This window comes from Myotis brandtii, unplaced genomic scaffold, assembly GCF_000412655.1.
Source record: "Myotis brandtii unplaced genomic scaffold, ASM41265v1 scaffold157, whole genome shotgun sequence".
Lineage (NCBI taxonomy): Eukaryota > Metazoa > Chordata > Mammalia > Chiroptera > Vespertilionidae > Myotis > Myotis brandtii.
Window position 1 is genome coordinate 3,138,474 of NW_005355708.1, and position 15,773 is coordinate 3,154,246.

The 15,773-nt window shown below is 45.3% G+C and overlaps 1 protein-coding gene across 3 annotated transcripts in view; it reads right to left on the reverse strand.

Annotated features, from left to right (window-relative positions):
• MAP2K6 (mitogen-activated protein kinase kinase 6) overlaps positions 1-15,773 on the reverse strand; it is a 122,238-nt gene that overhangs the window by 50,402 nt on the left and 56,063 nt on the right. Inside the window, exon 1 of one of the 3 annotated variants that reach the window (XM_005861809.2) lies at positions 6,552-6,605. The exons of the other annotated variants lie outside the window; for them this stretch is intronic. Coding sequence (XP_005861871.1) covers positions 6,552-6,567 — 16 coding nt within the window. The 5' untranslated portion in view covers positions 6,568-6,605. Of the gene's footprint in view, positions 1-6,551; positions 6,606-15,773 lie in introns of those variants that run through there. 3 annotated transcript variants of the gene reach the window in all.

Below are 15,773 nucleotides of genomic sequence, written 5' to 3' on the forward strand. Positions count from 1 at the left end.
ACCCTTTTATTTAATGATGTTTACTTTGAATTTATATTAGTTCACACAAACACTCCATCCATGCTTTTGTTCCGGCCCTCCGGTCCAGTTTAAGAACCCATTGTGGCCCTCGAGTCAAAAAGTTTGCCCACCCCTGGTCTACACCATCACCATCTCTTTCCTGGACTTCCACAACAACCTCCTACTTGGTCTCCACACCTTCTCTTTCATCTTCCTCTGATCCACACACCACAAAGCAGGGGTCCTCAAACTTTTTAAACAGGGGGCCAGTTCACTGTCCCTCAGCCCGTTGGAGGGCCGGACTACAGTTTAAAAAAAAAAACTGTGAACAAATTCCTATGCACACAGCGGTGGCAAAAACACCCGGCGGGCCGGATAAATGTTTTCGGCGGGCCGCATGTGGCCCGCAGGCCGTAGTTTGAGGACCCCTGCCACAAAGTAAGAGTAATGGTGAAATGTAAATTCGAGAAAACTGCTCTTGTGTTTAAAATTCCTTAGGGGCTTCCCACTGAACCTGGAGTAAAATGCACTCCTTACTGCAGCCTACAAGGCCCTGTGTGATGTGATCCTGCCCACTTCTGTGATCCCACCATGAATCTCTCTCTTTGACAGCTTTGTGCACTCATCATTCTCTCCTAGTTTTCAGTTCTTGGAGCCCACCCAGCTTTTACACATCTCAGAGTCTGCACAGACTGTCTTTTCTGCCTGGAACGTTTGTGTCTCCACCTCTTTCCATTCTAGTTCCTTCTCACCCTTTTATCCTCCATCCTGAATCTTTATTTCTTTCTTCTTGATACCGTTTATAAACACCTTAGATACCTGCCTGTGTACCTGGCTTTGTTGGTCTTCAGCACTAGAACATAAGTGAGGGCAGAAACAGTGATTAGTTTGCTGTCTTACACTCAGCCCTGCGAAGAGCATGCCTGACCCGGAAATGGTTGCTGAATTACTTACTTCTTTAGTCGTTCTGATGGCAGAAAGAGTGGATCGAGATGGGGGAACAAGACTGGAGGCAGGAACACGGACTGAGAGATTACTGCAGAGTTCCAAATGAAAGAAGAGAGGAGCCTGGGCTTGATCAGTAATAGAAAAGATGGGGAAGAGGAAAACTGAACTATACCCTAGGAGGAATGGCAGGTTCCAACTGAGAACTAGAACAAGAGAGAAGCAGATAGGGGGGACAGGAAGGGATGCATTTGTGTTGGGTGGAGTGGAGTCGAGGGATTGTCCAGGTAGAAAGAAATAGGGTTAGACAGGCAATCATGATTTACAGATTTGCCCATATTAGCATTTTTATAGTAGAGTATTTCCAGCATGTTCCCAGTTGTCTCATCAAAAACCACCCAAGTCTAAAACCACTGTTTAATAGTCAACCTAGCAGCAGCGAAAATGGAAAGGGACTCAGTCCAGAGCCTTCCTCTAGAAGAACTGATCAATATACAATGAAAGGAAACTCACCACAATGGCATTTCCTCCCACCTCTTCCCCCTTGATCATCTCAAACCTTCCTGGCTGCAGATGGCCCACTTCCTAACCCACGTCAGCCTCTGAGCACCAAATGGCTGTGGTGCCTGCAGAGCAGACCAATCAGATATTCTTAAGCATTAGACACAACACCAGCTCAGGATTTCTCCGAGAAATCATCATATATGGTAACTCTTCCTCTCCTTACTCCCATCTTCTTTGCTTTATGGAGACCTCCTTATCCCTGCCTGGTATTCAGAAAGATATAACCGGCTGAGGAATACCCAGCTTCAAGTATAACACTGACCAGAAGGACAGAATGGGATCCAGCCAGCTGGCCAGTGCATGAGTCATCACTGACTCTAACCGTGATCCGTGTAAATATTGGGATGCACTTTTCTGCTTTGTTAGTATTACCATTAACAGATTCTATGGCAGAATAGACCTCAACAGACAAATTCTGTATCGAAAGTTCCCTTGTTATTCTAATTATTTAAAATTCTGAATATATTTTTATAGATACACAATATTGCAACAGGGAATTTCCTATACCTGCCCACCAAATGCCCATTTAATTGATAACGTAAGCAAATCATACATCTTCAAAGCTGGAATGAGGCCTTCAGTAAGTGGAAGTCATGTTACCCTTTACAGAGGAGGAAACCAAGACTGCTGCGGGTCCCACAAGTCCTGTGAATAAACCTTTAAATCCATGCACCAAGTATAACCTGTTTCTATGAGCAAAGGGGGGCGGGGGGACACCCATGGCATACAGATGGAAGGAAGGCGAAGCTGTAGCTCAGGGTGGTTACAAACTTTACACAGGCAAGAACTTTACCCAAGGCCATCAGAGTAATAATGGGCAGGACTGGGACTGGAACCTAAACTTCTTTTTAGACCGCTGGTCTAGAATTCACGGTCAGGGGCCACCTTGGTCTTGACCCTCGGGGGAGAGAAGTAGAGGGCTCCATAGAAACCCAGCTGCCCTCAATAGCACTCTGTGTTCTCGGGTCATTTTATGGAAGGACGGCATGTTCTGGAAGCCACAGAGACCAGCCAAGCATTTTTTCCCCCGGCTGGAATGTACTTGCCACACCAATCAGCTGACCAGAGTCCAGACCAGGGTTACAGGAGATGCTAACCTGCTCCCTGCTGACGGGAGGAGGCTCTCCAGTTCTCTCTGGCCTGGGTTCCCCTTGCTCCAGTCAGAGCCTGCGGGGGAAGGCTCCTACGTGCCCAGGGGTGGGACAGAAAGCAGGAAGGCCCGAGGAGGAAAATCCAGCGTTCTGTTTGCACGTTACAATCCCAAATGTGTGACTCATTCCAAATGCAAACTGAAAACCTCACTAATTTCGCCTTCCTTTCCAAACTGTCTCCTTTCAAGTTTTTACACATAAATTCTGACGAGAACTGACATCGTGTTTTCTGCAAAAGAAAGCAACCTGACTGCCAACCATGGAGGGAAAGTTATGAAAAGTGGTACACAGCTGTTGTTGGATTTTCTGTTTTTGTAATGGGACTGATGATGAAAACGAAATCACGCTGAGTGGGGCTCCTTCCTGGCTACTATTAAGCTGGAGAAGCCGGTGACAGCTTCTCTTCCCCTCGCTATCAGTGTGAGACTTGGGCAGAGGATGCAGAGGCCTCAGATGACCTCCGCTGGGCAAAGGGTGCCCGGGGGATGCTAAATGGCAGCTCCCTGGGCGGGCCTGGGAGGTAGCCCCAGAGGGAAGTGGAGCCCCACAGCTTTCTCAGCAGCCTGCTTTCTCCAACCAGCTTTCCCCAGAACAAAACCCACCCTGTCGGCTACCGTCAACAGTCAGAAAAACATGCCTCTAGACAAAGCCAGGCTATTCAGCGGGTCCCCAAGCTGCCTCTTCCACCCCTCGGGCGCACTGGCCCAACAGCTCATGCAGAGGCGGCTATAAAAATCGGAAGAAAGAAATGTCTGCGGAAGGAGGAAGGCATTCCCCCTTATGCTTCCCATTTCATGGCAAACACCTGCTGCTGGCCGGGCCAGCAGTACAGGTAAGAGGGTTAGAAGCCATGTCCCATACAGTCCCTGGGAGGGGGGCAGGACACACGTGACTGCAGGGAGAGTGTGACCCAGAGAGGAAATGATCAAGGGAAATCGGAGAGCTGTCTCCCAATCATTTCAAGAGCTGTCGCATGGAAAGGGAAGCAATTTGCTCTGAGTTACTCCTGGAGGTGAAGGAATAAGGGGACATGAGTTTTTCACCATAAAAAGGACTTTCTCACAGCCAACTGGAAAGAGCAGTGAGCATTTTAAATCTGCACCCCACAGGTTTTCAAGGCAACTCTTCCTTTACCCTCCCCCATCAAAGTCGCCCAGACCTTGCCCCGGCTGGCATGGTTCAGTGGTTGAGCATCGACCTGTGAACCAGGAGGTCACAGTTCGATTCCCGGCTGGGGTGCATGTCGGTATTGTGGGCTCAATCCCCAGTGTAGGGCATGCAGGAGGCAGCCGATCAATGATTCCCTCTCATCGTTGATGTTTCTCTCTCTCTCTCTCCCTCTTCCTTTGTCTCTGATATCAATAAAAATATGTTAATTTTTTTTAAAAAGTTGCCCAGACCTAAGAATCTGTCTTTGGCCTCTTCTCTCCCTGCGCCTCTCACCTGTGTGAGTGTCAACGTTTCTATGACCCCAGACAACTTTTCAACACCAAACCCCCGTCTGTCAAGTCTCAGCTAGACTTTGCACTGGTCCTACTGACCCCCCCATCTTTCAGGGCCCCATATTTCTCCAAGCCACGGGCCTCTGAGCTGTCACCGATGCACAGCCCTGCTCCTTTCTACATTAACATCCAGACTTGTGCCCCCACCTTCCCCAGCCTCCTCTGTCCCCACCCCCTCAGGACCCAGCAGCTGCCCCAGGAAATCTCACACCTCCCTCCCTGGACACGGGGGACGGCAGTGGCTGAAACACTGCTGCAGCAGGACAGTTGCTCACCCTTCGAGGTTGAGTCTCGACCAGCTTTCCACTCACCCCGTCTTCATCACTCCCTCCCGGCCCACTGGACCCTCACCTTCCCTGCACGTTTAGCAAATTGTTCTAGTTGATGACAACACTGTCCTGTGCTAAACCCTTAGCGTCTCAAAGGCAAGGGGCTGAATCTGTTTCATTGTTCTCTCCCCAGAGCCTAATGTACCGTCTGGAATGTGTTTGCTGAGCGTGTGAAAAAGAGAAAGAAAGAAGGAAGGAAAAGAAAGGTAGAAGAAATGGGAAATGGAAGGAAGGAAGGAGAGAGGGAGGGAAGAAGGCTTTTGGGGGGAAGGATGCCCTGCATTTGGTGCACTCTTACTCTATTTCCTTTCCATTAGAGTACTTTCCCTTCCACTGGATTTTAAAGATTTTGTTTGTGGGTCCTCAAAGGGAAGATAATGCCTGGCTTAGCTACACTGAATAGGGGTGCATTCTATGAAACAAGGCAAGAGTCTAGTCAGAATCAACCACAGTGCAATACACATCACAAGAATCATAGGGGCAATTATTTATCTGAAAAAATTTGGTAATTAAGTGAATTAGAAACTAAAATAACTAGTTTCATGCTTTAAAAAAAATTGCAGTAAACCTGAATTTGTAAAACATGTTTTTAAGCATAAAAGTCTTCAGTGACTGACTACTTTCCTACCCTGGGGGTTGGCATCAACCACAGCGCAATACACATCACAAGAATCATAGGGGCAATTATTTATTTGAAAAAATTTGGTAATTAAGTGAATTAGAAACTAAAATAACTAGTTTCATGCTTTAAAAAAAATTGCAGTAAACCTGAATTTGTAAAACATGTTTTTAAGCATAAAAGTCTTCAGTGACTGACTACTTTCCTACCCTGGGGGTTGGCAAGCAAAGGGAGGGTAAGATCCAATTTCTCCCTGGCTTGGAGGCTGAGAGTCATGCTCAACTGTGCGCACCAGCAAAAAAGTCAGATCCGTGATCCATGATTTTTTATAAGGTTGCCAACCTCTAAGAGGTTTGCTTTAACATACTCAAAAAGGTCACTGAAAACAAAAATAAAAAAGGCCCTGGTGACTTTAGCAAGAAGAGATCGGGTGGCAAAGTGGGGAGAGAAGCCAGACTGCAGACACCAGAGATGAGTGGGCACCGGGAAAATGCAGGACAGACTCAGCGGCAACACACTTGGAACTTGAAGGGAGCAACACACGCACAGAAGTGGGAACATTCTAGAAAGGCAACACATGTAAACAAAACATCTTTTCTTTTTCTGAATCTGGGTGATACTGCGCATTTTTAAATGCAAGTATTCCAATAATGGGGTGAAAGCCAGGTGGGGATCTGGGGGCAGCAGGAGAATGACAGTGCTATTAACTCAACACAAAAACTCAACAGAGTTGACACTACTTGTGAGGTTGGGCCACTTAAGTCCAAAGTTTGGGAGGAAAATAGAGATAACTGTAGAGTTAAGATTTGTCCTGGGATGTGGTTCTCAAACTTCAGGGTCATATAAATGTCCTGGGGTATTTGTTTAATAGACTGTGGCCCTACCCTCTGGGATTCTGATTCAGTAGTAGGTCTAGAGCAGGTCCTATGCATGTGCATGTTGAAAAAGAAGTGGGGAAAAAGTAGGGAGGAAGAGAGGGAGGGAAAAAGGAAGGAAGAAAGGCAGGAAGTTAATTATAACTTTTTTAGAAGGAGCCCTGGTATTCCAGTGTAAAAGTGTTAAAGGTAGTAACGGGACCACAATATGAGACCAGCCAAGAGCAGTAATTCTCAAACTTTGTCATGTGCATACGATTCCTCTGGGGCTTGGTAATTTCCTGTGGTTGGTGGCTGTCATGTGCATTGCACAATATTTAGTAACATATCTGATATTTAGTAATATATTGACCTCTCCCCACTAGATGCTGGTAGCAACCCCACCCCGTTGTGACAACCAAAATATGTCCTTAGACATTGCCTGATATACTCTAGGGAGTAGCAGCTCTCCCCGTTGAAACTCACTGAGTTAGAGGAGTATCCCAAGGGCAAAAGAAGGTGCTTTTGACTTTGCAATGATCAATCCTATTGAATTTTCATACTGAAGAAATCCAATGATGACATACCTTTCACTTCTATCATTTTCTACTTCATTCATTCTGACTTCTATTGACACAATTCTGTATAAGAAAAGGAAAAGGCGTGGGAAAGGAGAAGAATGTAATCTAATAATGTAAAAAAAAACACAAGAGTTTAAGCTAAGATAGAAGGCAAAGGACTGGAAGCTACTGGTGTTACAATGGGTGTAATGTCATCAATTCTCTCCTTCTGAAGAATATGAATAGAGCACTGGGATTGTGGAAGGGATAGTAATACTAAATGTTCCATTTGTTCTCCCATATTTCCCAGCCCTCCTTGCTCTTAGAGTAACCCATGTGATCCCTCTGGCCAGTGAAATATGTCACCTGCAGCCTGAGGCAGTGAGAAGTTCAGTGCTGTTCCCCAATCTGTCTTTGTCAAACAGACTGAGTAGTCCATGTGCGCCTAATGGTGCAACTACACAATGGCAGAGCCTCTATCACAGTGGTTCTCAACCTTCCTAATGCCGCGGCCCTTTAATACAGTTCCTCATGCTGTGGTGACCCCCAATTTCATTGTTACAAATTGAACATAATTAAAGCATAGTGATTAATCACAAAAACAATATGTAATTATATATGTGTTTTCTGATGGTCTTAGGCGACCCCTGTGAAAGGGTTGTTCGACCCCCAAAGGGGTCGCGACCCACAGGTTGAGAACCGCTGCTCTATCAGGTTGGGTCACTGAGTCACTGAGTGGGGTAGGTTTCCCTGCTGATTCATTTGGGACATCAAATGAGATTTGGGGGTTAGGGGTGTTAACCCAGTCTAACCTAACAGTGAGAATAGTAACCCCACTTCAATGAAAGAACAACTAAAGTCCTCGGAATTTATAACCCAATTTTTCTTCATCAAATTATCCATTGCCAAAATTACTTTAAATTTGTATAAATGGACAAGAGAAGGAACTTTGAGGCCACACTTCCCCACAACAGAGGAATGCTGAACCAACTAAGATCTCATGAAATAGTGTTTTATTGCAATCTAATCAGAAGTCTAATGCTTAATTTAGTTATCACATTTAATAATCATTACAACAATGTTACAAATTAGATATTAAGGCAAACACAGTTGGCTGCCCACTCAATATGCTAACAAAATCACAGTGTTGTTCGGAAAATGGGTGGCAATGGTGGACCCCTACACCAACCTTAGGAAATGAAACGTTGTTGATCAGCTAATGCCTGGCACACACCCCTAGATCTAATAGTGGTTTCTACATTTTCACAGGGTTCAGAAAAGAAAAAGAAGGACATGGCCCAGAGAACACATGTGGCCCACAAAGCCCAAAATATTCACCTGTGCCGAGCCAGCTCAGCCAAGGGTTCACAAGCCTGAGTGAGGGCGGCGAATGGATGAAGAAATGACAGACAAAGAGAATAAGCTGGGTCTAGGTGCATCTTCCTGTACCTGGCTGAGGCCACAGAGAGAGATCCAGAGGCAAGTGGCTTTGCCAACAGGTCAGTCCGAGGCTTATTAACCCTATAGCCGCGCCCTACATTCACCATCAGATTTTTAAAGAAGTTTGCTAACCCCTAGTGTATGCCAACCACAGTAACCCCTTTAAGAGTTTAAGGATGAACAATTTATGTAGCTCTGGGCTCCAGGCTTGAAACCTGAGTGGGGGAGCTCCTGGAAGCTTTTCCTTCCTGATTAAAATAATAAGACCCAGGGGGAGAAATGCCCCCTTCTTTGTCTGCCTCTTGCTGTTGTCATGTGACCAGGAAGAAACAGTCAAGGGAACCAGAAAGCAAATCAGATACCATGTGAAGCCAGGGCATGGCTGAATTATTGAATTAACCAGCCCTGGAACAGTGATGCATCTCCAGGTATCTTCGCAGAGAGGGTAAAAATACCCCTGTTGTTGCAACTATTTTTGTTGGGTCTTCAGTTACTTAGAGTGGACAAAATCCTATTGACTTTCCATCACTGTGCAATAAACAAAGCAACTCTCGCATGTCTAGCGTGATGGAAGCTGAGAAGCTGTAATAGGCATTAGACCCTTTGCTCCTGGCTGGAAACTCTTCACAACATTGTAGGCCACCTCCCACATGGCCCTAAGAAGTCATGATTCTCTTAACTCTTGCTTTGGAAAGAAAGCACTAAATCTTCCAAATTCAGCCTTGGACATGAAATGCTTGAGCAACCCCAGCACACAAGGTTAGAATCTTTCATTTGTAAGATGACAAAAACACTGTTGGTGAACCAAATGCTACCGGATCCCTTAAAAACTGTCCCTACCCACAAAACACTAGTATCCCTATATCTACAGTTTCAAAATAGTTCAACATATCTTTATAAAAGTGCCTTGAGCCTAGCCAGTGTGGCTAAGTGGTTGGGGATCGACATATGAACCAGGAAGTCACCGTTTGGTTCCTGGTCAGGGCATATGCCCAGGTAGCAGGCTTGATCCCCAGTGTGGGGCATGCAGGAGGCAGATGATCAATGATTCTCTCTCATCATTGATGTTTCTATCTCTCCTTCCCTTCCTCTCTGTAATAAATAAAAAATATATTTTTTAAAAGTTCCTTGAATTTATCTTTTGCATGGCCCTCTATCTCCCTACATGAAACAAACAAACAAAAAAATCACCTTTAGTTTTGCCAATTACGTTCCCTTCAAGTAATGTCATCAAATATGTAGACGCCCCTGACGATGTTCTAAGGTTACTTCCTCTAGACCAGTGGTTCTCAGCCCTCCTAATGCTGCGACCCATTAATACAGTTCCTCCTGTTGTGGTGACCCCCAACCATAAAATTATTTTCGTTGCTACTTCATAACTGTAATTCTGCTACCGTTATGAATCGTAATGTAAATATCTGATATGCAGGATGTATTTTCATTGTTACAAATTGAACATAATTAAAGCATAGTGATTAATCAAATAAACAATATGTAATTATATATGTGTTTTCCAATGGTCCTAGGTGACCCCTGTGAAAGGGTCGTCCAATCCCCAAAGGGTCGTGACCCACAGGTTGGCGAACCACAGGTTGAGAACCACTGCTCTAGACTGAGGCGGAACATCTGTCCTGATCATTTACTCTGTTAAGGCTGGCTTCTGTGGGTAATGATTTAATCACTGGAACATGGAAGCTGTCACCATGCTCAAAGTCTGTCACTAGACTCATTGATGAAAAAAGCCCTTCTGGTCAGAAATACAGATATCAGCCTAGTCACAATAACTTCCTGATATTTCTTTTATTGCTTCTACCAAACCACAGCTATCAATTTCTATAGTGTTGCTGGGAAATAAATATGTCTGAATACAGCCCTTAAAATCTGAAGCATTTTATATTATGTTATTATAATATAATAATACAAATACAATAGTTATAACCTGCGGGCCATAAACAGTTACCTGCACAGGTTAGTAAATTTCCCTCTTTATTTCAGCATCCAAAGCTAGTGTTGAGGACATTTTTTTTTTTTGGTCCTTTAAATCCAAGGTAGTGGTTCCTAACTTTGGCTGCACACTGGAGTCCCCAGGGACCTTTAAAATATAATGATGCCTGGTCCTATCCCTAGAGTCCTGATTAATAGCTCCAAATGCAGCGGGGGCATCGGGATGTCTAAAAGTTCCCCCAGGTAATTCTAATTTACATTCAGGCTGAGAACCACTGGCCCAAGGTCAATGGCAAATAAAAGAAAATGTAATTAAAGAGCTACACCCAAGAGGAAAGCCACCAATTTGCATTTACAGAGATCTAAGAGAAAGGACTAAGAAAGGTTCCTCCCACTACATATTTAACACTTCTAAAAATAACAGGAAGTCAATTATTATCAACCAATCAATAACTGTGATATTTATTTGCTTATAAAAGTTCTCTTTTCTGTCCATCAGTAAAGTATTGTCTCCACTTTAACCAGCTGGTACTTGATCATGGACTCAATTCCCAGATTCCCAGGGCAGGAACAGAGAAAGAAGGCTTCTCACACTTCCTTTACTCCTAATATCATATCAACTCTGGAACTACTGACATTTGGGGCCTGATATTTATTTGGGGTAGGGAGGGGGCGTGTCCTGTGCATTATAGGATGCTTGGCAACACCTCTGACATCTACCAATGAGAGGCCAGGAGCACATACACAGACACCCCCACATACCCCAGTTATGACAACCAGAAATGTTTCCTGACACTGGGAGCAGCCCCTGCCCCGAGTTAAGAACCGCTGCCTTAGAAGAACCCATGCCATGGACCCTACCTTCCACTCCCCATCCCTACCTCCTCCATCCCCATGGCTGCTGCTTTACTGTAGGCCTTCATCATCTTTAGCCTGGACTTCTAGAATCCTCTCCCAGCCATTCTCCCAGCCTCCCACCTCCCACCGCCCTCGGAGCTCATATATCCTCTGAACTGCAGCAGAGTGATGTGGATGATGGGGTGCAGCACCCAGAATGGCCTCAGGCCTGAGGCACTCCCTCCCCTATTTGCTGAGCCTTCTCACTGTGGTGATGTACCCACCACAGGGGCCGCCTTCATCCAGTGACTGCAGGTGTATCAGGGCCTGGCTGGCCCCTGTGCCTCTGGGCGGAACCATTCCAGCTCCAAAGCATCCCTGTGGGACCAGCCTTACAGCAGCTTTGTCATTAACTCTTCCTTCTGTCCAATCCTGTTTCCTTTGCTTTCCCCCAAATGCTGTCCCTCAAAACACTCCCCAGTATCTGCCTTGCTTGGCCTGTTTCCTCAGGGACAAAAGCAAAGACACAGAGTTGCCTTCCTAAGTTACAAATCTCATCACACTGTTCCCCTGCCAGCCAGCCTGCACTGGTTCCATGCGGCCTACACAGAAGGACCCTAAAGAGTAATGACCGAGTGGCATACAACGGCATGACAATCAATTGAGTGCTGGAAAAGCAACTCTGGGAGGGGAGGGGAGCCCTGATGTGTAGCATTTGCTGATCCCATGGTGTAAATATTTCCACCACTGTCAATTTCAAGCGACCAACAGTTAAACAACCCGCTTGCAAAACTACTGGCTAGTTAATAAATGGCTCTCTCTCATGAGCCAGACACGAGCCAGCTCCAGCAGACCGCTGATAACCCCTGACCACCCGCTACTGTTAATGCTCATTGTTCTCCCTCATGCATACTTCTCAGCCGTGGCAGATTCTTGTAATTCTCCGACCACCAGGATGCCCGGAGGTTCTGTGCTCTTATTCATGTTGTTTTCTGTCTCGAATACGCTTCCTTTCCCTGTCTGACTCATGCAAACCTACTCAACACTTTGGATTCAGCTCCAATAAAATCTCTTCCCTCAACATTTTCAAGATGCACCCCTGCCCATCCCATTTCACCACACAGGTTCAATGGAACCCTCTTGCTTTTGTGTCTACAAGTATCCGAAATACTTTCCTAGCATAGTGTTGCTATTATATTTTAGTGTGTGTGTGTCTACAAAACTGTACTTCTAGACTAGAACTACATTGAGAGTAGGATCTTATTTAGATTTTTCTGGCACGGAAGATGCTCACAAAATGTGTTTTTTTGAATTAAAAAAACAAACTGGCCTCACTACATAGCTCAACTTTATCATGAAATACAGCTCTTAGAAAAATATTTCAAGGAAAAATACTCTTATTACCTCAAATATGATAGCAGTTTGATCCCCTGCTTCCCAACTGCAGAATGTTGCAGAGAGGCAAAGCATGGGCAAAGGTTGGGCCAGGGCCTGGCCTCTGAAGCTTTCTCCCAAACCCAAGCCTTGAAACAGAGCCAGAGCAGAGGAGCACTGGAAACAAGAGCGCCCTCTGCGGTGCCAAGGAGATGGGCAGGTGGACCGACTGCTTTACCTCCTGGCCAGCAACCTGGAGGTCAACCTTCCAGATGTTTCCACTGCCTCAGACTCTCAGTCCACCAAGTGCTTACTGTGCTTCAGATTTAAATCAAGCCACACATACTCGCTCAGTGCCTACTCCCTGCAAGCTGCTGTATCTTTAAAATAAGGACAGAAATGACAACCAACCACCCAGGAGAGTCTGAGGAATAATAATAATCAGCCTTGATTATAAGTCAAAAATAAAAATGTACTCCGCCCTCAAAAAAAAAAAATCTCCACAAAACCAAAAATAATACTAAACTCTTATATACCACCTGCTTGCTTTATACCACTCTCTGCTAAAGGGCTTACATATATTAACTATATATGTATACTTTACATACTATATCTTATATGTAATGTTATTATATATAATAGCATATATGTCTTGTATTATAATAATATAATAATACAAATATAATGCAATATGATATAAAGACATATAAGGTAACGTCCTTTTATATTTGACATAATGTTTTATATATATAAATAAGCTATATTATATAACAGAATCTTCACCTCAGCGCCTATGACCTGGGTACTAGTATTATCCCTCTTTTACAGATTAAGAAACCAAGATGTTAGGTAACTCGCCCAAGGCTAATTAGGGGAAGAGCCAGGATTTGAACCCAGGCAGCCTGGCTCCACAATTCATGCTCTTAATCAAACTAAGAGGAGGAGAAAAACCGGCTCCTTTGTAACTTTCGCCACTGTCATCAAAAGACTGGCAATGTCCCTTTCAAAGCCTGCAAGCTGGGAGTGGCGACCTTTGCCCTGGGCCTTAGCACAGCACGCATGACTGATCACCTGCGACAGCTACCAGCACCTTGGCTGTCAGGGGAGCCTTTCTTCTAGCAAAGTCGCCATGTGGAAAAGCCCTGAACCCCAGGACGGAAGAAAGGAGAGAAAGCACCTCTGCAGCCAGCCATGCAAACAAACGCTCTGAGCAATTGCTGCAAAGAGCCAAGAGGAGGCAGAGCCCCAACAGGACATCCGGGCCCTGCAAACAGTCCGCTCGCTGACCAGAATGCAGGAGCCTCTGGTTACCCGGGGATGGCTGAAGAAGGAAGCCACTGGGGTCAAGAGGGGAGATGTGCCCGGGGGGACAAGCCAAAGGAAAACGCAATGGAGAACGGAAAGGGCCTTGGCTGGTGGTGGCTGCAACTGGGAGTGTGGCCAGAACGGTGACACTGAGCCTATGAAGTAGAGGGACAGACAGCCCTGGGAGGCCCGAGAGGTGCCCAGCACAGCTGGGACAGTGAGGCCCAGCACCTTAGCAACCTCTGGTGAGCTCTCAGTGCATGCAGACCAACATGGTCGTGTTTCTTAAATAAAAAGTTAAGATTCCCATGAAGTGACGAGAAAGCACCTTTGAGAATCTCGAGAAAGACAGGGTTCAATTAGGCCTCAGTGCTTAGAGGATTAAGATTTAGTTTAAAAAAAATGGCCTGAGAATATTTCCCTACAGAGCTAAATAACTGAGCCATTGCTTGATTTCAGTCCCGGGCAGATACCTTAGAAGGAGCAAGACAAATGAGAGACCTGCTGCAATGATATTTAGGTGGCTTTGTCTCCCTGTTTCAATCCTAGGCCGACTGACCGATCTCCCTTCATCCTCACCCCAAGCATGGCGCTATCCTCTTTCTGCAGCCTTCCAGATGCAATCTCTCAATTTCGGATTGAAAGGACCCTGTCTGCCAACTGCCCTCAATAGTCTGGCAGGTCTGCACTTCCCTGCACACAGCCCCATCTCTTCCTCAGCAAGTCTCCCCAGCCCGACTCCCCGCTAGGGATCCCTGTCCCTTGCCTGCTGCTCACCCCCCTGATGACTTTCTTAACTGAATCCTCTCTGGTCCGCCAATGCTCACCCTTCCGAATGCCCCCATGGCCCCTCATGAAATCACTGCTCTAATTCTTCCTCTCCTCATCTCCTACCTCTTCTAATCCCTGTTTACTAAACTGCCTCGCAGCAATCAAATTCCATTTCCCAAACCCACCTTTACCTACGGCTACTTTGTAGGTAGGAAACAAAGATTACAATAAAATATATAGTTATATAATAAAATATATAGTTATACTGCTGAAAGTATCCAATTCAACGAACTTCTTCACAGAATTACATAATTCAGCATCCTTTTACAAAATCATTGCAAAGTCTAGCCATTGTGCTTTCAAGCACCCATTCCCCAATAAACTCAAAACACAGCCATTGTACAGATGGTGCTGGAGGAGGTGGAGGCTGGCTGGTGTTGGAGGGGAGAAGTGAAAGTGCCCTGAAGGCGGAGGTTGGGAGGCAATCAGGGTGAGTGGCTCTGGAGAGCCCCTGATCTGAGTTTGCATTCCCCACCCTGCTATTAACAAGTTCCATGACCTCAAATAAAATGACTCAACCTCCCTGAGCTTGGGTTTCCTCACCTGCGGAAGGCAGAAAACAACACCTACTTGGTAGGTGAGTGGTGAAGCAATGAGCTCACACACACAGGGAGAGCCGGCACCTAGCAGATTAAACATTGGTGGAGAAACTGAGGTACAGAGAGTCGTTTGGCTCAGCCTGTCCTGCGACTACTGGTTTAGCCCATGGAACACGATCCTGCATCCAGCAATTCAATCTCCAAGCACTTAGTATAGTTTAGGCTTCCCGTGCGGCACTCAAAACACTTGTTGGCTAATGTAAATCTAGATTGCACCCTTTATTCTGTTCTCACTCTCCGGGAAAATGCAGAATCCTGTAGCTTAACAGTCAACCATCAATTACTGGCTCGATTATATAAACTTGGTATTAATGGAAACAGCCCAGTTTCCATTAATCGTCACAAGACACTAAAGCAATGAAAGCTAACATAGCACTAAAGGAGGCAGCAGCTGGTAAGACAACATGCTGTATACCCAAAATACCTTTGTTGCAGGGTAAAAAATAAACGTTTCTTTTTCTTGCTTAAACTCTTAACTCTTTAGGTGTGTGTCCACCTATTTGCTTTCTTGTGCAATGTGACATATGTATTTTAATGACTTGAACTAAAGTTGAGACTGACCCATCTGAAACTGAACTTCATAGTATAAATATCTCAAAATAAGGAAGAGATACCTTCACGGGATTGACTTTTTTTCAAGCCAGAGTATAGAAATGCAACATATCCCTCATCCAAATGACCACCCATGAATAATAAAGCAACTGTGTATGTCCTACCAACCCAATCGTTACGCATCAAATCGAGCGTTGTTTTAATACTCCTTATGGTCCTCAGGCATTTACAGACAATTCATTTGTTACCCAAAGAAAAGGGAATTCTTATAGGGAAATGCCCGTGGTATAAGTGAAAATACTGAAAAGGAAATGGGAGACCCAAGTCCTGGCCTCAGTAGTTCTAGAACCCCCCCTCCCCCCCCCCC